This window comes from Mytilus galloprovincialis, chromosome 5 (genome assembly GCF_965363235.1).
Source record: "Mytilus galloprovincialis chromosome 5, xbMytGall1.hap1.1, whole genome shotgun sequence".
Lineage (NCBI taxonomy): Eukaryota > Metazoa > Mollusca > Bivalvia > Mytilida > Mytilidae > Mytilus > Mytilus galloprovincialis.
Window position 1 is genome coordinate 14,843,571 of NC_134842.1, and position 24,153 is coordinate 14,867,723.

Consider the following 24,153-nt stretch of genomic DNA (forward strand, 5'->3'; position numbering starts at 1 on the left):
AGCCATGTTGATAAGTTAGTAAAAACAATATGATGTAATTTTGAAACAAAACATCTAATAAAAGTATATCCAATGATCCTGGTTAAATTAGTTTTTTATACGTCCATTGGGTTATAACGTTCAGAAAAATGTTTTTTGTTTTTGTTTTTGAAGCCAACAAAATAAACCAGATTAAAAAATTAAGTTTAAATAAGTTTAAAAAACAATATTCTAATAAAATACTTATGAACTCACCTGTATCATAATAATGACCTTTAAACCTTCTAGGTGACGAATCATAACCTTTCATCGGTCGTTTATTTCGTCGTATTTGAGTTTCATCATAATTGTAATTATCCTCATCGTATTCGTCACTAGTTTCATCTACTTCTGATGCATTACTTTTATATGTGTGTGTCTTTTTCTGACGACTCAGGAAGGGACTTTCCGGTAACGGTGGTAACGAACGTGCCACAGATCTCGCCGATAGACGCTCACGTGATGGAGGAGGAGGAGGGGAGTATCCTATACGTGGAAGGGTTATAGGCATTCCTTTCGTAACTTGTCTAGATTCTGGTTTCGGGTCTTCCTCACCTTCCATAAAATCTAACAGTCCACCAAAGGGAGTTTCCTTTTCTTGTTTCTCTTTCACAGGCTTAGCTTTTGGCTTTAGGCTCTTTTTAGACAAACTTTCTCGCTTTTCTTTTGAAAATAGATTTGTTTTCCTGTCACTTTGCCGAGTATCTCTATGATCCGGTTCACTGTACTCGTCGTCGTAATCCGTATCAGGATCCAGGTTCACAGGTTTAGGATATCCAAGCACAAAATTGGTTTTTTGAGGCATAATACTTTCTGGATCCGGTCCCTCAAATTCGTTTCTCCAGTCATTTGCAAAATTATAAACCCCAGCGTGAGGTTCACCCTTCAGACCGCTGTGTTTACATTCGAGTCCTTCATATAACATGGACGAAATGTGTTTATTACTGCGTTTTGGAAAACAACTACATGGTTCTAGACCATCGGTAATTTGGACGCGAGGCGCTTTAACACGACCATTTGATCTGTCATTGTTAGAATATGTATCGGAATAAATAGAATCTTCGTCGTCTTCTTCGTAACCTATGTCGCTCGTTCGTGATTTCGATTTTCTTGAATAAGATTTTATAAATTTATTCCTATTTGCCACTGAACTTCGTACATTATCATACACTTTATCTTTATTCTTTATATTTTTATTTTCAAGAGTTAAGGCATCGTCCATCCAGTTTGCCATTTCAGAAAAAGTTTCACACAGTCACCTCTTTAAACATTAGATGTAATAATAAACATAAAATGTTTATTGTTTGGTATTTGGGAGGATTAGGTTTTGTTTTTACATTTCATAACATATAAGATTAAATGATTAAGTGTGAATTTTAAATCAGCTTTGTACAAGGTCAGAACAAATCCCGTCAGCATGATGTTTACTTGTATGACCCCACGCACGAATATAGTCTTTAAAAGGAACACATACAGAATGTTAATCTTGTTGGCCTCCATTGCACATGACATGCAGAACAACACAATTATTTATATTCCGGTCTTTTCTTTGCAGCTTTGTTTGTAATCGTGTAAGATTTGCCATGATGTAACGTCATTTTGATTCGACGATTTGTACAGAAGCAAATAAATGGGATTGTGACATTTTTATGCCCCGTCTTCATAGGGGCATTATATGTTTCGGTCTGTACGTCCGTTCGTCCGTCTGTTCCGCTTCGTTTAAAGTTTTTAGTCAACGTAGTTTCTGATTAAGTTAAAAAGTCCAATCAACTTAAAACGTAATGCACATGTTCCCTATGATACATGATATTTTTAATTGTAATGCCGATTTAGATTTTGATGCAAGTTTCACGGTCCACTGAACAAAGAAAATGATAGTACGGGTGGGGCATCAATGTACTATGAACAAATTCTTGCTTGACATTTATAACACAATCGGGAACACAAAGGTATCTTGTGAACACAACTTTTCCTAAACTAGTTCGCAAAAAAATAAAACCTTTCATATTGTGTAGGATTATTCGTCATCATATATTAGCATCAGTTTGATTTGAAAAGTTTTGCAGGAGTTGGAAGACTGACCATTTTCTGGACTATGACAGTTCTTTTCCATTCGTTTGATGTTTGTAAGCTTTCGATGTTGACATTAAATAAAGGAATATTCGTTTTGAATTTTCTTTGGAGTTCAGTATTTTTTTTATTTTACTTGGTTTAAAAAAATATTCGTAAGGGTTCCGCAGAACCCAGTGTCTCGCCTACTCGCAGGCTCAACAAAAATGAGGGAAAAATCAATAAAATATTCCTCTTAAATCTTTTGATTGTAAGAAGCTTCTTCCAAGTTTGTTAAAAATTCAGGATAGTTTAGTATAATAAATGTTTTAACAAGAATGTGTCACCAGTATACGGATGCCCCACTCGCACTATCAATTTCTATGTTTAGTGGACCGTAACATTGCGGTAAAAACTCTAATTTGGCATTAAAAATTAGAAATATCATATCATAGGGAACCTGTTTACTTAGTCTGTATACGTAGTTGATTGGACTTCAACTTCATCAAAAACTACCTGGACCAAAAACTTTATCCTGAAGCGGAACAGACGGACGGACAAACGAACGGACGAACGAACGGATGCATTGACCAGAAAGCATATAGCCCCTTTACTATCGTAGGCGGGGGCATCAAAACTTCAGACTGTATGTGATGTTACTGGAAGAAAAACTAAGTCCATTTATAAGTAAAATACGGGGAAAATTTAATTTTATTTTTACAAAATTTACTTCTGGATACTATCTTATGATCACAAACAAGCTTTTGTTTAAGTTTGACAGAAATCCAGGATAGTATAAGAAAATTATTACTATTTTATACTGTCATCTTCATTTGGCAGTACTTGCGGAAGGTATAGGTCTTCGGCCTTTTTTATGATCAATATATATATACATTTTATAATTTAATGACACACAACTGATATTAGACCATTTTACGACTGGAATCCATACTTATGGTATGAGTGATTGTCAGTATGTGTAGTTAACCATTAGCTACCGTCGGTTTGATTTAACTTATTCAGCTATGGTCATTTTGTCCAGCCTGCGACTTTTGTCGCAAAAGCGAGACATAGCGATCCTACATTCCGCCGTCGATGTCATCTTCATCGGCGTCATCAAATATTCACTTTGTGGTAAATTTTTATAACTTTCTTAAATTATCCCGGATTTCTACCAAACTTGGACAGAAGCATATTTATGATCATAAGATAGTATCCAGAAGTAAATCTGGTAAAAAAACGTGTTTATTCGTATTTTACTTGTAAATGGACTTACTTTATTCAGCAAGTTAACCTTATATTCACTCTGTGGTAAAAGTTTTAAAAATTCTTATAACTTTCCAGATCATCCTGGATTTGTACCAAACTTGGACAGAAGCTTGTTTATGATCAAAAGATAGTATCTAAAAGAAAATTTTGTGAAAATTTATTTCAATTTTTTCCTTATATTACTTATAAATAAACTTATAAATTTAAGGCAGTGGTAGAATATATTTAGCTTATACACGGATTTAAAAATGTACAATTTATATAGTTTTACAGAAGTACAGTTTATATACAGCTTTACATCTGTACAGTTAATATACAGCTTTACCATGTTTACAGATGTACATTTGATATTCATATTTAGAACTGTACATCAAGATTACTTGTACAAAAGTAGCTGTGTAATTTTGATTATGCAAACATAGCAATACTTTAAACTTACATCCCAGCTCCTTTGTTCTAACAGGGGTGATCTGAGCCGGATCACCCCTACCAGATCACCCCAGTTTGAGTGTCTTTGTTATGCATGCTTTCCTTTGTTCTGAAACATTTTGGCGGGAAGGACACATCCACTGTAAAACTTATAATTAATTATACGGAAAAAGACTATGTATCAAAATTCACGTCGAAAAAATCCAGTGTATATGCTGGGATTCGAACTCAAGACCTTTAGCATATCAAGCCACGACACATACCACTACACCAGGACGACTGGATATGAACGAACAGTAATTTAACATACTTAACGGAAGCAAGATCTTTTGATAAATGGGTCGAGTTGGCAAACCTTTATTCAGTGGGATTTAAACCTTTTTCGTTAATAAGTGAGATATTAGACTGATTGTTCAATTTGATTTTACACTTTTTTAAAAGTAGGGAGAGTCGGTAAACAAGAGTGTGACGATTTTTTTATATAGTGGCGATATAGTGTGGGCCGATTGGCAAGTGGGGCGAGTTGACATTGTTTGATAACTACTCATCGTGTTCGGGGGTCACAAAGGGTATGCATCATATAGTAATATATAAAGTATATTATAATGGTTGTGTGGCGTTCTAAACTAGATTTTATGAATTGTAAATGGTTTTTCGTCTAATCTAAAACAGCTGGGATGTAAAATAGTTATCCCACTCGGACTTGGTGTGTCAGTGTTAGATCACCCTCTGGCCTCCGGCCATCGGGGTGATCTTACACTGACACACCGCGTCATTGTGGGATAACTATTAAATCTTACATAAGTTATGTTAATATTCAAAGTCAATGAACCATGACTGATCATGTACATGGCTAAACAATCTTCATGTAAGTGAGATGTGCCAATGTTAGTACAACTGCATAACAAATACCATCGACCTATAAGTAGTCCCCTTTAAACAAACTTAAACACATAGATTAACTTATATACTATGTATTAAAGTTTCAAAGTCAATGAACCATGAAGAAGGAGTGTTGATATATAATCTCCATGGAAACCATACTTGCAAATGCCAATAAACTTGCATATCAAATATCATTGACTTAACATAAGCAGTTCATCTTAAACTGATCTAATCACAAACTAAAACATGTATACTAAGCAAAAGTTTCAAAGTCAATAGACCATGACTGAGGTGGCAGGCCCAAATATTTTTCCATGGAAATGAGACGTGCTAATGCTTTTACAACTGAATACCAATTAATATTGGCCTATCATTCACTGATAATTCCCATTGAACTTACCTAATCACAAACTAATAAATTTGGGAATTGAAATAGGGAATGTGTTTAAGAGACAACAACCCGACCAATGAGCAGACAACAGCCGAAGGCCACCAATGGGTCTTCAATGCATTGAGAACTACGGCACCTGGAGGTGTCCTTCAGCTAGCCCCTTAAACAAATATGTCAATACATGTTAACTTAGCAAAATTTTCAAAGTGAATAGACAATGACTAAGGGGACGGAGCAAAACTAGTGGTTCTCCATAAACCTACCTAATCACAATCTAATACATTTAAAATAAGCAAAAGTTTCAGTCAATAAACCATGACTGAGGGGGAATGGCCAAATAATCTCCATGGAAATGAGATGTGACAATGCTTGTACAACTGCATACCAAATATGATTAATCTACCACTTGTGGTTCACCATAAACTAGACCTAATCAGTAACTAATACATTGTTGATGATGCTGATGCCACCAACAGAAACAGCATATCTATGTCTTGCTTTCTGACTCTGTCAAAGTGAGACAAATGTTGGTAAAGTTAAGACATTTACAAAGGATGCCAAGAGATTCAATGAGATACTTACATTTGTGAGGCTTGAACATCATACTTTAATGCAAGATGAATAAATGCTGTTTATGTATTACATTATAATTACTACAGATTTTTTTGAAATATTTAAGATTACAAACACTGTGTAATATGTCAAATTCTACATGTTAATCTCATACAGTAGATACAAAATATAGTCACCAGACTACCATCTAATTACCAACACAAAAAGAGGGGTGGGACTATTTACCTCTGTCCATACTCTGTCTGTTGGATCATCTGTTCATTTTGCCATTACACTTATGTGTGGATGTTTTCTTCAACTGGTAACATTTTGTTACATGGTTTTGAGGAACCAAGCTTCATCTTGTTATGATATACTTTGTGACAGAATTTCTGTTCCTATGATCTACATCATGTTTGTTCTAAACTTTATTCAACAGGGGTATAATTATTGGTTGTGAGCAAAACCTCATACTACTGTTAATCAATACAACTAACAAGATTTTGAAAAGATTGACAAGTTTGACCAATTTTGTCATTTCATGGGCCACACAAAATTTAAAGCTCTTTTAAGCTCATTCTTTGTAGTTTTGATCAAGAACAAATTCAAAATTTAAATGGAATACTACCAATCAATTTACTTTACATGTATATTTTATTCAAACAACACTTTCTCTCTGTTTAGTGTGGTATTGATAATAATATTGATTTTATTTGATGATTTTTATTTTTGTATCACTCAGTTTCTCTCTATTCCTGTCCATATTCAGCACTAGAACATGACCATTAACAAATATATTGTACCACGTTTACACGATTCTTAACAAAAACAAGTCCTGCAACAACCAACAATAACATATCCTTCAATTGTTCCTTCCTTACCAGATAAAGTCAGAGGAGAAAACAATTTCAACTGGTTCAGCAACTTGTAAAATAACATGAGCACACAGCATTTTATGACAATTTGCTTTCTCCTTCATTCAACATATCTATTAACTTGGAATCACTAAAGCTGCCTTCTCCAAGCTAACATTGATCATACAACTTCTATTTTGATTGGTCTATTACACACAGATATGTTTGTTTTATAACACTGTAAACTACATAGGGGTACACCAGTCTTAGAACAAGAATATTTCTTTAGATTTGAACATCCTTTTACACCACAACGTGTCTTTGGCTTAGGGGGACTGAAAAATAAAGATGGCAATTATTGATTATCATATACAATGTATAAGAATAACAACTACTATCAGTATAATGTTAAGTCATGTTCACAATTTATATTTTCACTTATACTAAACAATTTCTGTTATGTAGAAAATTTCAAAATAATAGAATGTTCTTTATATGCCAAAATGAAATTCATGGTTTGGTAAGGTAATCCAAACTAGACATGCTAGAGACTCTAAAGAGCCTGTGTCGCTCACCTTGGTATATGTGCATATCATAAACGAATAAAAATGAATAAAATTTACAAAATTTATGAAAATTGTAAAAAATTGACTATAAAGGGCAATAACTCCTTAAGGGGTTAATTGACCATTTTGATCATGTTGACTTATTTGTAGGTCTTACTTTGCTGTGCATTATTGCTGTTTGCAGTTTATCTCTATCTATAATAATATTCAAGATAATAACCAAAAGCTGCAAAATTTTCTGAAAATTACCAATTCTGGGGCAGCAGCCCAACAACAGGTTGCCTGATTGGTCTGAAAATTTCAGAGCAGATAGACTTTGAACTAACGAACAAATTTATCGTCAGATTTGCTTTAAATGCTTTGGTTTCTGAGCTTTTAGCCAAAAACTGCATTTTACCCTATGTACTATTTTTAGACATGTCAGTCATCTTGGTTCGCAGGCAGGGTCATCGGACACATTTTTAAAACTACTTACCCTAATGATGCTTGTGGACAAGTTTGGTTAAATTTGTCTTAGTACTTTCAGAGGAGAAGATTTTTGTAAAAGATAACAAAAATTGACAAAAAATTGACAAAAATTGACTATAAAGGACAATAACTCCTTAAGGGGTCGAGTCAACTGACTATTTTGGTCATGTTGACTTATTTGTAGATCTTACTTTGCTGAACATTATTGCTGTTTACAGTTTACCTCTATCTATAATAATATTCAAGATAATAACCAAAACGGCAAAATTTCCTTAAAATTACCAATTCTGGGGCAGCAACCAAAGGAAAGGATTGTCCGAATAATCTGAAAATTTCAGGGCAGATAGATCTTGACCCGATAAACAATTTTACCCTGTCAGACTTGCTCTAAATGCTTTGGTTTCAGAGATATAAGCCAAAAACTGCATTTTACCCCTATGTTCTATTTTTTAGTCATGGCGGACATCTTGGTTGGTTGGCAGGTCATTTTTTAAACTAGATACCCCAATGATGATTGTGGCCATGTTTGGTAAAATTTGGCCCAGTAGTTTCCGAGGAAAAGTTTTTTGTAAAAGTTAACGACGACGGACGCCAAGTGATGAGAAAAGCTCACTTGGCCCTGTGGGCCAGGTGAGCTAAAAACAATTTCATAAAAATTCAAGTGGCAGGTACCTGCATGTCTAATAAAACAATCTGTAAAAAGAATGGTAGAATTATTGACACATTAATCATTTTTTTATAATGAATTTTATAAATTTACCCAATAAAGCAATCAAAAGATCAATATACTGTTAACCAACTTATTTTAGGAGATACTTTTTAGGCTTAGTTCACAGCAACTTTTGAATTACAATTTTCAAACTTAATTGCAACTTTGCAAATCAGACAAGAACCTGTTTGACATAGTAATCAGTTTTTTTCCTTAGGTCCTTTAGCATCACAATTATGCAATGTTTTATTGCTTGAATGCTATTTGAAACCATTTCTCTAATAATGTCTGTTATAGATGTGGTACTTTTAGGTTTCCCTTAAAAAAAACTGTTATTTCAGAGTTTCCCAGTTTCCGTGACATTGTATGAAATAAACAATGAGAAAAACTGATATATTTCTTATCACTGGAAAATTTGGAAAACAAATCATTTACAAAAAGGTATTGGTTAACTTGGTTTATGATTAGCTTTTTTTATTGTTTTATTGTAGACACCACTTACTTAGCTTTCTCTGTAGTGAAAGGAAACTGTATCCCTGTTGGTACTGATATGGTTATTCCATTCTGATTATTTACATAATGTACTTTGGGAGCAGTACTCTTTTTGGAACTTTTAGTCTGAAAAAAACCATAGTTGCTATATATATAATGACTACCATTTGATTATGTGTAATTTCATGGTAAATTTGTGTTGAAAATAGTATCTAAATTTGTTGAAAATAGTTTTACTCCCACCTTAAAGCACCATCAATTCTGTAAGCCACTTAATCAGACTTTATCACAAAAAATAATAGCATATTCGTACATCGAACTTATTAGATTTCAATATTTCTTAACTTATGTACTAACATGTTTATTCAAAATAAGTGCTGAATGATCTCTTTCCAAGTATTAAAATGAAAGTACGTACAACTTGGTTTAAAGTCACTTACTTTTCAAGATCTCATTCTACCTACATATTTTAATTTAGATGAATTATAATCTTTATCAACAGTAAAGTAAACTTGTAAATGCCAACTGTTCAAAATCTAGGATAACTGAGATTGAATTATTTCCCTTTGTATGTTTGAAAATAAGTGTGAGAAATCAACCTTGATTGATTGGTTGATTGTTACTTACTTTTGAAATCACCAAATCAATTTCATATCTCAACTGCAAAATGTTCATTAGGACTTGTTGTTAACAATTAATTGAATATTCTGACTTTTGTTTAAAGAAAAATAACAAAAGATTCAAATGTGACCTTGAAATTTCAAACCACAACCAAAAAGTTTGGAGTATTGGTAATTTTCTAGGTCAATATACTTCTGTGGTCAGGAGATTATTATTGTTGGACTGATATAGATCAACCAAACAATCACAAGGCTCCAGTTGTGAGTTTGCTGTCTTGGGTTAATTACCTTCATTGATTTATTTTTAGATTCCTGTTTCTTCAGCAGTCTGTCAAGTGTTTGTTTCTGAAATTAGAATATAAAATTACCAGCATGTATTGTAGGTTTCACAAAGAATATTCTAGAAAACTTAAAATGAAACTAAGAAATTTTATAATGAGTTATTTACAATTGATAACCAAAGTTGATATTGCTTTATATTTTGCATAAGGATGTCATTTCTTTTATTATTATTTTCATCTTTTGAAGAATCATGGAAACAAGATGAGCCAGTGATAACACACCTGTAAACCAAATACCATTGATCTACCACTCAATTGAGATAATACCAAACTGATACATTGTTGATGCTGTCCCCACTGAAAGTAACACCATGCCTAAGTCCAAGATTTTTTGACTTTTTAAGGGGCAGACCAAAATTATTATTAACACGCAATTACTCCAATAACAAAAGGTTTATTTCAATAAGTCTATTAAGCCAAAGTGAAACTTTTGACGTTAGGCCTCTTAATAAAAATAAGGTTTTGATTTAGTGAGATTAATATGAAGAATTTCAGTGCCTGTATAATGTTTTGAAAAGAAATTCATAAATATTGAATAAAGATCAACTATGTCTACAGTATCTCACTTAAATTTATTCATATATTTAGATTGTAGCAGATTTAGAACATAACATTTGCTATAAGTATAGCAGAAACTTATTATCCTCTATCTAAAATCAAAAGATTTTTCTGTGGTTTAAGTAGAGGAATCTTCACTGTATTTTTTTGTTGTTTTATTCCTTTATGAGTTTTTTTCTGTTGATTATGGTGTTGTGTCATTTTTCTTCACCATTCAAGAAAGATTTTACAGTGCTCCATTCACATTCACAAACCTTTCTTAAATATCCACTTACTTTATCTTTTTCTCTTTTCTCATGAGCTTGTTGTCTTCTTTTCTTTGCTCTCTGTTGTCGCTTTGCCATTTGTTCTTCTGTTAATTCTACCTGTCTATAACCTGTAAAATAAAACAATACTAATTTTTCAAAACCTACATAATTATAATTCCACTTGTCATATACCTTTTTATTATAATGATTTCATTTATTTCGTAGTTACCATGTTTTGCCAAAAGCTGCATAAGAGCCCTAATAAAATTTGTAATCGTTGAAAAGTTTAAATTTATGGTTCACCTACATCCACGAAACCCACGAAAAGTGGTATCCAACAAATAATAATAAATCCACAGTATTTTTATTCAAACTAAGATTTGGCATGCCAATGAGACTGTTCTACAAAGAGACCAAATAACACAGAAATTAACAACTACAGGTCACAGCACGACCCTCAACAAAAAACAAAGCTCACATCGCTTAGTTAGCTATAAAAGGGCCCGAAATCACAAATATAACCAAGATAATAATAATTTCAACTGTCGTTATATAAATAAGAAGTTGTATGAGTGCTAATGAGGCAACTCTCCATCCAAGTTATAATGTATAAAAAGTTTACAATCAAAGGTGAAAGTACAGCCTTCAACACAGATCCTTGGCTCACAATGAACAGCAAGCCATAAAGTGCCCCAAATATTAATGGTCTAAAACAATTTTATAGCTTACATAAATAGAGTGTTACACTTGTCTATAACTGTCAATTATATTACTTCCATCCATCATTAACCTATATTATAAATTAATTCCACCTGCCTATAACAAAATAACATAATAATATTTCAATGTGGCTGTAACCTCAAGCCCACATTGAGCAAGTGTTAGAAATCATGAAAATTCCGGTCTACTTTCCCCTCTCTTAGACAGTTTTCTGCTTAGTATTTAGTCATTTAATCTTGATAAGATCTACTGCCATATTGTTACATTGCTGACAATTTCTGGTCACCTCTTATATCAATGATACAAGAATTACGGAACTACTGGTCTTATCTTAATTTAGTCATAAATAATTCATACCTGAAGGTAGCTGCATCAATTCTTGTTGATCTCCATGAAATAACGCTCTCTACAATAAAAGGTCAGAAAATAGAACTGTTGCTTCATTTAAGCCAGTAGCTATATTTCATGTGGCAGTACTTTTTTTATATTTCAAATTATAATCATGATATTTGTTGTATGCTACAGATGTTAATATAAGGAGATGTGATATGAGTGCTAATAAGACAACTATCAATCAGAGTACAAATGATGAAGTCAATTGAGAACAAGAAATACTCACTTTCTTTACGTTTTTTAACATACCAGTAACCATGAACAAAAATGTATGTATGCATCAGGCATTTCAGCTTTTGAGGCATCGTATAGTAAATCAAAATTTATTTTATTGACATGAGTTATTGGTTTACACCAGGACAGGGTTGGCAAAGTATTACCCGCCCGGGTTTTACTGGGCGGGAAAACCCGGGTTTTCCCGGGCTGGGCAATACTCCCTGAAACGGGGAATACTGGGCAATACTGGGCAATATGATTTTTTAAGCTTATTTCAACACAAAATAGTAAAGACTTCTTGTAGTTTCATAGCATTATAGCTAAATATATACATTTTATACAGATAACCACTGAGAGTCATCAAAAATTCAATTTCATTCTCTTCTCCACATAAATTTTATGTAGGCAAAATACAATATTTGCACAATTTAGGATTCCTCGTTAATTTCCAAGCATTGTTTCAATAATCTTAACACTTTATTGCAGTGTTTAAGTGAATTGTAAAGTAAATTGCTATATACACAATCATGATTGCTAAAAAAACACCCTACAGGGTCTTGTCATTAACTCTTATAGAAATGAAAAGACTGATTATTGTTATATAAACATATCTGTGTTCTAGTCTGAATAATTACTTATTAATTAGTTTTGTACATTTGTACATATATAAATCATTTCAAAGTAATTTTTCTTACATGTACATGTATTACATAATCCTTAAATTCTTTATACTAGTTATATATTTGAAAAAATATTTTTTTATCAGAGTTGTTAGAAAAATTCTTTCTCAGATGTATACTCTTGTACTTTTGTACATGTATGTATCATAAGACTCTCAAACAAGTAAACTTATTTATAAATAACTAGAGGCTCTAAAGAGCCTGTGTCGCTCACCTTGGTCTATGTGACTATTAAACAAAGGAAGCAGATGGATTCATGACAAAATTGTATTTTGGTGATGGTGATGTGTTTGTACATCTTACTTTACTGAACATCCTTGCAGCCTACAATTATCTCTATCTATAATGAAGTTGGCCCAGTAGTTTCAGTGGAAAATGTTAGTAAAAATTGACAAATTTTATAAAAATTGTTGAAAATTGACTATAAAGGACAATAACTCCTTAGGGGGTCAATTGACCATTTCGGTCATGTTGACTTATTTGTAAATCTTACTTTGCTGAACATTATTGCTGTTTACAGTTTATTTCTATCTATAATAATTTTCAAGATAATAACCAAAAACAGTAAAATTTCCTTAAAATTACCAATTCAAGGGCAGGAACCCAACAACGGGTTGTCCGATTTATCTGAAAATTTCAGGGCAGATAGATCTTGACCTGATAAACAATTTATCCCCCTGTCAGATTTGCTCTAAAGGCTTTGGTTTTTGAGTTATAAGCCAAAAACTGCATTTTACCCCTATCTTCTATTTTTAGCCATGGCGGCCATCTTGGTTGGATGGACGGGTCATCGGACACATTTTTTAAACTAGATACCTAAAAGGTGATTGTGGATAAGTTTGGATTAATTTGGCCCAGTAGTTTCAGAGGAGAAGATTTTTGTAAAAGATTACTAAGATTTACGAAAAATGGTTAAAAATTGACTATAAAGGGCAATAACTCCTATATGGGTCAACTGACCATTTCGGTCATGTTGACTTATTTGTAAATCTTACTTTGCTGAACATTATTGCTGTTTACAGTTTATTTCTATCTTTAATAATTTTCAAGATAATAACAAAAAACAGTAAAATTTCCTTAAAATTACCAATTCAGGGGCAGCAACCCAACAACAGGTTGTCAGATTCATCTGAAAATTTCAGGGTAGATAGATCTTGACCTGATAAACAATTTTCTAATAGTCAGATTTGCTCTTAATGCTTTGGTTTTTAAGTTATAAGCCAAAAACTGCATTTTACCCCTATGTTCTATTTTTAGCCATGGCGGCCATCTTGGTTGGTTGGCCGGGTCCCTGGACACATTTTTTAAACTAGATACCCCAAAGATAATTGTGGCCAAGTTTGGATAAATTTGGCCCAGTGGTTTCAGAGGAGAAAATTTTTGTAAAAGATTACTAAGATTTACGAAAAATTATTAAAAATTGACTATAAAGGGCAATAACTCCTATATGGGTCAACTGACCATTTCGGTCATGTTGACTTATTTGTAGATCTTACTTTGCTGAACATTATTGCTGTTTACAGTTTATCTCTATCTATAATAATATTCAAGATAATAACCATATAACGGCAAAATTTCCTTAAAATTGCCAATTCAGGGGCAGCAACCCAACAACGGGTTGTCCGATTCATCTGAAAATTTCAGGGCAGATAGATCTTGACCTGATGAACAATTTTACCCCATGTCAGATTTGCTCTAAATGCTTTGGTTTTTGAGTTATAAGCCAAAAACTGCATTTTACCCCTATGTTCTATTTTTAGCCATGGCGGCCATCTTGGTTGGTTGACCGGGTCACCAGACACATTTTTTAAACTAGATACCCCAATGATGATTGTGGCCAAGTTTGGTTAAATTTGGCCCAGTAGTTTCAGAGGAGAAGATTTTTGTAAAAGTTAACGACGCCAGACGACGGACGACAGACGACGGACGACGGACGCCGGACGCCAAGTGCTGAGAAAAGCTCACTTGGCCCTTTGGGCCAGGTGAGCTAAAAATAGGTTTACATATATATCTTAAATGTATTGCATTTGTGTTTGATTACTGAATCCTCTTTGAAATTCAGGCCAGAAACGTATATTACCCTGTATTGCCCAGTATTACCCAGTAAAACCCGGGTTTTCCCAGTATTTCCCACTGGGCTGGGCAATACTCATAAAAACCCGGGTTTTTGCCAACCCTGCACCAGGAATAAAATTAATTTAATTTAGTACAATAAAAACTGTACCTGTCTGGCAGTTAACATTTTAGGATCTTTACTCCTCCTAAGCATACCAGAATCATCTAAGTTGCCTTTCTCCAGAGCATCCAACCATTGTTTCTCTTCATCTGATGTATCTACATCTGGCTTCTTCTCTGTTGGTTCCTCCTTGATCTCTAACAAATAACAAAATGGATGTCAATAAAAACTGTACACCATAAAAAGATTTATAGAATGTTTTACGTCAGGTATTGTTTTGTTTAAGTCAGGCATTGTTTTGTTTAAGTCATTGTTTTGTTTAAGTCAGGCATTGTTTTGTTTACATCAGGTATTGTTTTGTTTATGTCAGGTATTGTTTTGTTTGAGTCAGGCATTGTTTTGTTTACGTCAGGTATTGTTTTGTTTAAGTCAGACATTGTTTTGTTTAAGTCAGACATTGTTTTGTTTATGTCAGGTATTGTTTTGTTTACATCAGGTATTGTTTTGTTTAAGTCAGGCATTGTTTTGTTTAAGTCAGGCATTGTTTTGTTTAAGTCAGGTGTGTGAAAAGAATTGTGATTTTCATACATCATTTGACAGTGTGTAAGGCATCTGATACTTGTAGTAGTATGGAGCAACAGCAAAATATACGAACATTATTATTGAAATGATTCGTGTAAGTACCACATAAAAAGCATCTTAAAATTATTAACCACATTAAACAGGTGTCATAGCTTACAGAAATAGGGCACACATGGATTTAAAAAAAAGCTGGTCAGGGGTTTCATTATCTTTCATGTTGACAGGTACTTTCCACATTTCTTGGTGGTACTTTTCAATTTATTCCATGAATATCTTATATACAAATTCCTACATTTAGGCGGTACTTGTCAATAGCATAGGAGGATAAAAGTACCGGGTACCGCCTCCTAATGAATGGCCTGGCTGGTGACTTATAGAAATAATACAGGAATAATACTAGATGCTCTGCTATTTCAGTCTATGACATATTCTTTGTAGTAAAAGAAACCTTCATATCATATTGAAAAATCATTCAGAACATCTTCAATCCGATCTTGGTCACGTGACCCACCTATTGATGCCCAGAATCATTCTTGACATACATTATCTGTTATTGTCATGTGACTAACCTGTTGATGTCCAGAAATCTATGATCTAATAATGTGACCCTTAGTCATGTGACCTACCTGTTGATGCCCAGGAATCATTCATGTCATCTATGATCTGATCGTGTGACCATTGGTCATGTGACCTACCTGTTGATGCCCAGGAATCATTAATGACATCTATAATCTGATCATGTCACCTACTTGTTGATGCCCAGGAATCATTAATGACATCTATAATCTGATCATGTGACCTACCTGTTGATGCCCAGGAATCATTAATGACATCTATAATCTGATCATGTGACCTACCTGTTGATGCCCAGGAATCATTCATGTCATCTATGATCTGATCGTGTGACCATTGGTCATGTGACCTACCTGTTGATGCCCAGGAATCATTAATGACATCTATAATCTGATCATGTACTGTGACCTACTTGTTGATGCTGAGGAATCATTCATGACATCTATAATCTAATCATGTGACCTGCCTGATGATGCCGAGGAATCATTCATGACATCTATAATCTGATCATGTGACCTATCTGTTGATGTCGAGGAATCATTTATGACATCTATAATATGATCATGTGGCCCTTGGTCATGTGACCTACTTGTTGATGCAGAGAAATCATTCATGACATCTATAATCTGATCATGTAACCTACCTGTTGATGCTGAGGAATCATTCATAACATCTATAATATGAACATGTGGCCCTCAGTCATGTGACCTACCTGTTGATGCTGAGGAATCATTCATGACATCTATAATATGAACATGTGGCCCTCGGTCATGTGACCTACCTATTGATGCCGAGGAATCATTCATGACATCTATAATCTGATCTTGTGACTCATCTGATGATTCTTTATTTATTGTTTGTACACTGCATATATGAAAAATAAATAAATTAGTAGGTTAATAAATAGGTAAATATATTTCTTAATGCAATAATATATCAAAGGAAATATTTGTCATTTCAGGACTTCTTATTGCTGACTATGCGGTATGTGTTTTGGTCATTCTTGAAGGCTCTAGGTGACCTATAGTTGTTAATTTATCTGTGTCATTTGGTCTCTTGTGGAGAATTTATTCATTGGCAATCATACCACATCTTCTTATTTTTATATAGAATATTTATTTATATACTAGTAATACAGATTATACAAGATAATATTTTATTCAGCATTGTACAACAGATGTTATAAATCATCTTGTTGAAATACAACATACTTTTTTAAAACAATGTGGCATCCTATTTTGTAAAGTTTTCAAAATTAATCAATAATTAGTCTATTTTGTTCAAAGGCATAGGTCTGATATTAAATTATTTCTTTTGTTAAAGACCATATGTACACATCATGTACATGTTCTTCAAACAATCGTATAAGCTTATATATATGTGACGTTTTTACTACAATACCTAAATATTACATACAGGTACTGGTGATTTTATACCACAAACCTTTTAGTTCCTAAAGTTTCACCACCAATTCTCAATTTCAGTTTTATTGATGGTTTTGGTGATGACAATTCTTCGAGATCACCTTCCTTTTTCTTTTTATGCTTTTTCTTATGTTTTTTGTGTTTCTTGTGTGAGCTTCCTGGAGGAGAATCTGTAAAATATAAAATTTCAATCATTATCTACCATGTCTACAGATGTCAAACTTTTAGAAGTGAATTTATACATGTTATACATCACATCTTAAGTACATTGTATCTTAAACATGCTTAACTTGATCTTTGGTGTTATCAACAAATACATGAAGAGGTCCTGCAAGCAGAGCTCACAAAATGATACCAACTTCTCAACATAAATCAAAGAGGATCTGTAGATACAAATGGACAATACATTGTCCAGATACAATGTATTTTCAGACGCATCAGACAACCAGTTGTTGGGTTGCTGCCCCTGAATTTGTAATTTTAAGAAAATTTTGCAATTTTTGGTTAATATCTTAAACATTAGAATAGATAGAGATAAACTGTAAACAGCAAAATTGTTCAGAAAAGTAAGAGCTACAAATAAGACTTGACCAAAGTTGTCAATTGGTCTCATAAGGAGTTATTGCCCTTTAAAGTTAATTTTTCACAATTTTTTGTAATTTTTGTATCTTTTAGTTTTTCAAAAAATCTTTTCACACACATCAGACACCCTGTTGTTGGGTTTAGCCCCTGAATTGGTAATTTAAAGGAAAATTTTCAGTTTTTTTGTCATTATCTTTACTGTTATATTAGATAAACTGAAAACAGCAAAAATGTTCAGAAAGTAAAATGTAAAAAAGTAAGCTCTACAAATAAGTCAGATGATCAAAATTGTCAATTGACCCTTCCATGAGTTATTGCCCTTCGAAAATGTTAAAGAAATTTTTGACAATTTTTCATAAATTTTTGTAATCTTTAAAAAAAATTCTTCTTTACCGATCATCTAAACTGATTTTGTCATGAATTCTATTCTTGTCTTCAATCAAATGTTGGAGAGTGTCCGTTGTTGAAATTTATATGCACATAGACCAAGGTAAGGGATACAAGTCAAATCGGCACCCATAGAAAAAGTCAAATTGGCACCTGGTTACAGGAGCATCTAGTCAAATTGACAATACTTATATTTAAGTTTGTAAAGGAAACTTAAGGGTTGATATAAATGGCTAAGTTGTTCTATTAAGTTAAGAAATTATTTTTCTATTAAGGTATAAGGAAATTATACTAGGATAATACAAATTTTGTCTCAAATAGGTGATAAAGTAACTATTATGTAAGCTACTGATTTTCTCCCTAACTTAACTTGTTGTGTGTTTTTTTCTTGTGAAGTAGGAGATATAAGGCTACTGGTGCAGTGTAAGGAAACTTGAGTGAAGTACCAATAAAGTTGTGCATATTGGTTTAATTTAGAATGAACAATAGAAAGTTGAGTTATATGCTGAGTAACAAACTGCCACAGTAACATTGATAATTTGGTGGTACACGAAGTAATTTTTAGATTTTAGTATATGCCACAGTACATGAACATGATGAACTTTTAAAGTAATGGACATTGATTAGTGTATAATTGATATAACATGTGTGATTTATATGGAGTTCAAATGTATATAGTATGGTGATGGAACAGTTTCCTGCACGTTTACAAAAGTGATTTGACATTAAGTTATTTTAAAGTTTTATGTTTGAATTGAGCTCCCAGCTGGGATCGCAGCCTTAGCTCAATTTGGATAAGACCAACTGCCGTTGCGTTGTAAATTGGTGGTGGGTACGCCAGGCTGTGTTGATATCCATTATTCCAGTATCTAGAACAATATATTTAGGCGAAATAATACTGGTTTGTGCACCCATCATATACACTGTATAATATTCCTGCACATGCACACAGTTGCTTACAGTTAATCAGTTGCTTATCTGTGCTACACTACAGAAGTAGTGATACTCTAGATAGTGGAGGGAAGAATAGAGAAGAAGAAGAAGAAGAAGAAGGATAGCCTGTTATTTTATGTATTTTGACTTTTTTGTATATTTTTATATTCTTAGTAATTGATATCACTATTAGTACATTAAACACTTCTAACATGACTGCCCATTTGACTATATCAAGTGCTGATTTAACCAGGTGCCAATTTGACTAGGTGTCGATTTGACGGTAAACGGACAGAAAGTCACAGGACAAAAAGTCACAGGACATAAAGTCACAAATTTGGTAGGACAAAAAGTCACAGGACAAAAAGTCACAAATAATTTATTGACAATTGTTTTAATATATAAGAATATATCTTGAAATATTTACTTTTAAATACATATATTCATATTAAAGTTTAGGAAATGTGTCATTATACTTGAAAAATGAAGATTTATTTAATTTTAATCATGCAAAAGATGTTTTTCTTGGCACCATGAAGCCATTTAAGTGCCAAGTCACTTTGACATTTTGTTTTTTTAACAATTATTTGATAATCTTTGATATTTTTTTGATATATTTTGTTTAAAAAGCTGGTTTATATACAATAGTTTAAGAAAAATACAAAAATATTTTTGTAGAAATAAGCGTTATTTATTCAAAGAAAATAATCAGAAAAAATGAATTGTGACTTTTTGTCCTGTGACTTTTTGTCCGTGACTTTTTGTCTGTGACTTTTTGTCCTGTGACTTTCTGTCCTACATTCGATTTGACGATACCGGGTATCGATTTAACCGGGTGCCGATTTGACTAGAATTCCAAGGTAAGCGACACATAGACTAGAGCCTCTTATTGTTTTTGACATCTACAAACGGTCAACAGTTATATAAAGAAACACCTACCGATGATTAGTTCTTCCTCTGTACCAGATTCTTTCCTCTTCCCCATATTATAGAAGGCTAAAAAGCTTAAAAAATATTGTGAAAAGAAGAGACTTGTGTGTTTTTTTGACCGGAAGTAAATACAAAATTTCCGAACAGAAATTACTATGCAGTCAAATATCCTCAACTAGGACCAACTTTCATTAAACCGGATCTTTGTTTTGTGTGTATATTGTATATTCTTCCTCTATAGGAACACCACCATGTAACATGGACAACTGAACCGTGATACTGCTTTTAGAGATATGCTTCTTTGTATTTCTTGCAGGTTTCGTTATTTTCATAGTAATAACATTCTAATTAAAAACAATATTTACACAAATTTTAACCAGATGCTCCTCAGGGCGCAGCTTTATACGACCGCAGAGATCGATCCCTGAACAGTTGGTGCAAGTACGGACACACCATACAGCTCTGAATTTGGATTGTGATTAAATATTTGACAAAGAATAGGTTTCTGACACAGAATGAATGTGGTCTAATCAGAGACATATAATACAATTGTTTTATATGTCTCTGGTCTAATGAACTTTAAAAAAAATTTTGCTTTTGAGCAATACACTCTGTTGAATATTAATCGCCTAAAAAATATTTGAAGAAAATTTTATTTTAATTTCTGCAATCTGAAAAGAGAAAAATTGTACCCCATAAATTTTTATTTACCCCCCCCCCCCCCTTTTCTTCACCTCCCCCTTTCCCTTATTCCAAAAAATAATCTCAATTCAAATTTCTAATGGAGTTTTTAACAATAACTACTTATTTAAATACATCATAAAATATTAGAATATGAAATGACATTCTTTTTTACAGCTAATCATCTCAAGACAATCATCATTTCTTAATACATAATTTTCAAACGGTGTAAGGGAGAAAATTACACATATATTTAACAATATTCTTTAAATTCAAATTGGATTACCTCCCTCTCAATGCTTTTAAATTGTCAAAATTGTCCTTTAACCAGAAAAAACCTTGTTATCCCCCTTTATTTTGCCCCAAATTGCTAAATGATATAAGTCATAACCCCATAACCATCCCTTTGAAGAATGGGAGCTTTAGGTATAATTTCAGAGAGATTTGTAAACTACAACAAGTTATTGTCTGGAAACTAGAAAAATGCTTGTTTTATGGGCCCTTTTATGGTCCCTAATTCCTGCATGAATGAGACAATAACGCCCAAAAACAATTAATCCCAGCCTTCCTTTTGTGATATGGAACTTTTTGCAATGTCGGAGAGCATTGGCGGATCCAGTGGGGGGGGGGGGGGGGGGGGGTCCGGGTGTTTGAATCCCCCTTTTTTTTGGCCGATCAATGCGTTTGAATGGGGACATATAGTTGAAACCCCTCCCCCTTTAAGATGGCTGGATACGCCCCTGGAGAGATCCATACACTAGCACACAAGTTATTGTCCAGAGACTATAAAAAAATGCTTGTTTTTGGCCTCTGTTGGGCCCTTAATTCTTAACTGTTGACACCATAGACCCCAAAATGAATCCAAAACTTTTACTTGTTGTATCAAACATTGTGGTGCAATTTCAGAGCAATTGCAATACTTATACACATGTTTTTATCCTGAAAGTAGAAAAATGTTTGTTCTGAGGCCCTTTTGGGCCCCTAATTCCTAAACCGGTAGAACTATCATCCCAGGCTTTCTTTTGTGGTATTGACGTTGTCATTGTCCTGAAACCAAATATATCTTCGGACGACGCAGACGACGACGACACACTGACAGACGACGTCGACATCATACCATTATACGATCCAAAAAAAAAAGTTTTCCGGTCATATAAAAATGAGCGTAAATGACTTCTAAATGCTAAATGGGTATCTTCATGTTCGCAAATTTTTCATACAATCATTTACAAGGTTTTCGGTTTATCTTTTACATCAAGTGGACTTCAAGCATGGAAAAATGGAAAAGAAGAAAAGTACAAATTATCAGTCACTTAATTTTGAAACTGTATTTCAATTATAAAGATCTGTATCGACTTCCATTCCAAGCCGTATCATCTCAATTCTCACTGATGATACATGTAGGTCTATAAGTATATGAACACTTTATAATTCATTTCAATACAAAAAAAGAATTACAGGATCAGTGTATCGCTTTCACGTGTGTATAAATGTCACCATGTTGCCCGTCATGTATTGAAAATGTTCATCCTGTGTGTATCACTTGGAAAGATTCTAATTGAAATATAATATGAATAATATGAATGCATTCTTTATGTGCCTGTTCCTAGTCAGGAGCATGTTGTTCAGTGTTTGTCGTTTATTCCTGTCTGTCAAATTTGGTTTTTGTAACTGATTGCTTTCTTATACATTAGGCCGTTAGTTTTCTTAATTAAAAATAGCCGACCATATGGTATGTTTTGTTTTTATGATTGTTGAAGGCCGTCGAATGAATCAACATTTATACCAAAATATACCAATCTTAATGATCTAACACTGAACAGTATCGTAACTATATCCCTTCTGAATAAGCCGGTCTATTTAAAGTAAAATTGAGAATGGAAATGGGGAATACGCCAAAGAGACAACAACCCGACCATAGAAAAAAACAACAGCAGAAGGTCACCAACAGGTCTTCAATGTAGCGAGAAATTCCCGCACCCGGAGGCATCCTTCAACTGGCCCCTAAACAAATATATACTAGTTCAGTGATAATGAACGCCATACTAATTTCCAAATTGTACACAAGAAACTAAAATTAAAATAATACAAGACTAACAAAGGCCAGAGGCTCCTGACTTGGGACAGGCGCAAAAATGCAGCGGGGTTAAACATGATTGTGAGATCTCAACCCTCCCCCTTACCTCTAGCCAATGTAGAAAAGTAAGCGCATAACAATACGCACATTAAAATTCAGTTCAAGAGAAGTCCGAGTCTGATGTCAGAAGATGTAACCAAAGAAAATAAACAAAATGACAATAATACATAAATAACAACAGACTACTAGCAGTTAACTGACATGCCAGCTCCAGACTTCAATTAAACTGACTGAAAGATTATGATTTCATCATATGAACATCAGGCACAATCCTTCCCGTTAGGGGTTTAGTATCATACCATCATAACATATATGAGAAGAACATAACCCGTGTCATGCCAACAACTGGTTTTTGAATAAATGTGTTTAGTTCCGATGCAAAGACCCTATAAGTGAATAAATATTAACGCCAAAATATGCAATCTTTAATGACCTGACAACAGTATCGTAACTATATCCCTTCTTAATAAGTCTATTCAAAGGTTTTGTTAGTTTTTGAGGTGAATACTGACACCTTTGTGCTTTATAAAGAATATTTCCATAAAAAATTGGATGTGAAATACCTGAACGTATAAGAAGTCTGCATGTTGAGCTATATTTACGAATGATGTCCTTATACCGATGATAAAATTAAGTAAATGTTTTGACTAGTTTGTGATATCGAAAATCCTGGTGTAATAATTTTTCAGTAATACATAAATTTCTCTCGTTAATATCTAAAACATTGTTACATACACAAGCGAATCGTACAAGTTGAGATATATAAACACCGTAAAGGTTTGGTTAGCTTTTAGAGAGAATGACGACATGCTTGTGCTTTGTAAAGAATATTATCAAAGATTAGATGTGAAATACAGACTGAACGTATTAGAAATCTCCATGTTGATTTATCTTTTACGAATCATCATGTTAAAAAATAGTAAATGTTTTGACTAGTTTGGAAAACCGTCTGGTGTAATATGTTTAAAGGTCATATTATATGGGCACAGTATATCCATGGAAGTAATATTGAGAGGAATAACATCTTCGTCACTTCCATGGTCACATGAACACGGATTCAATGACAATCATACCACTATGACCACATGATCTTCTTTTTTCTCATATCAATGAGGTCGAATTATTCTCTTGCAAGTGAATAATTCTTCAGTGTTGATTTTAATTTATTTAGCTTGTATGGACAAAAATTGAACAAAACTGGCTTCTAAAAGCGAATTATTATTTCACCTTTTCACTTTTATTAATGATTGAAATAAAATCAAATAGAATATACGTTGATCATGCAACATT

The 24,153-nt window shown here is 33.3% G+C and overlaps 2 protein-coding genes across 2 annotated transcripts in view; both read right to left on the reverse strand.

The window, feature by feature from the left end:
• LOC143075227 (uncharacterized) overlaps positions 1-1,300 on the reverse strand; it is a 78,033-nt gene extending 76,733 nt beyond the window's left edge. The window contains exon 1 of the mRNA XM_076250583.1: positions 235-1,300. Coding sequence (XP_076106698.1) covers positions 235-1,252 — 1,018 coding nt within the window. The 5' untranslated portion in view covers positions 1,253-1,300. The remainder of the gene's footprint in view (positions 1-234) is intronic.
• A 4,928-nt stretch (positions 1,301-6,228) lies between these two features.
• Positions 6,229-20,176, reverse strand: LOC143075230 (INO80 complex subunit B-like). The gene is made up of 9 exons (XM_076250585.1): positions 20,055-20,176; positions 17,233-17,383; positions 16,571-16,653; positions 14,683-14,831; positions 11,527-11,575; positions 10,477-10,577; positions 9,591-9,647; positions 8,693-8,808; positions 6,229-6,782 (listed from the first exon to the last, which is right to left on the reverse strand). Exons 1-9 carry the CDS (start codon positions 20,098-20,100, stop codon positions 6,629-6,631), a joined length of 906 nt encoding a protein of 301 aa, XP_076106700.1. The 5' UTR covers positions 20,101-20,176; the 3' UTR covers positions 6,229-6,628.
• Between the last annotated feature and the right edge of the window lie 3,977 nt (positions 20,177-24,153).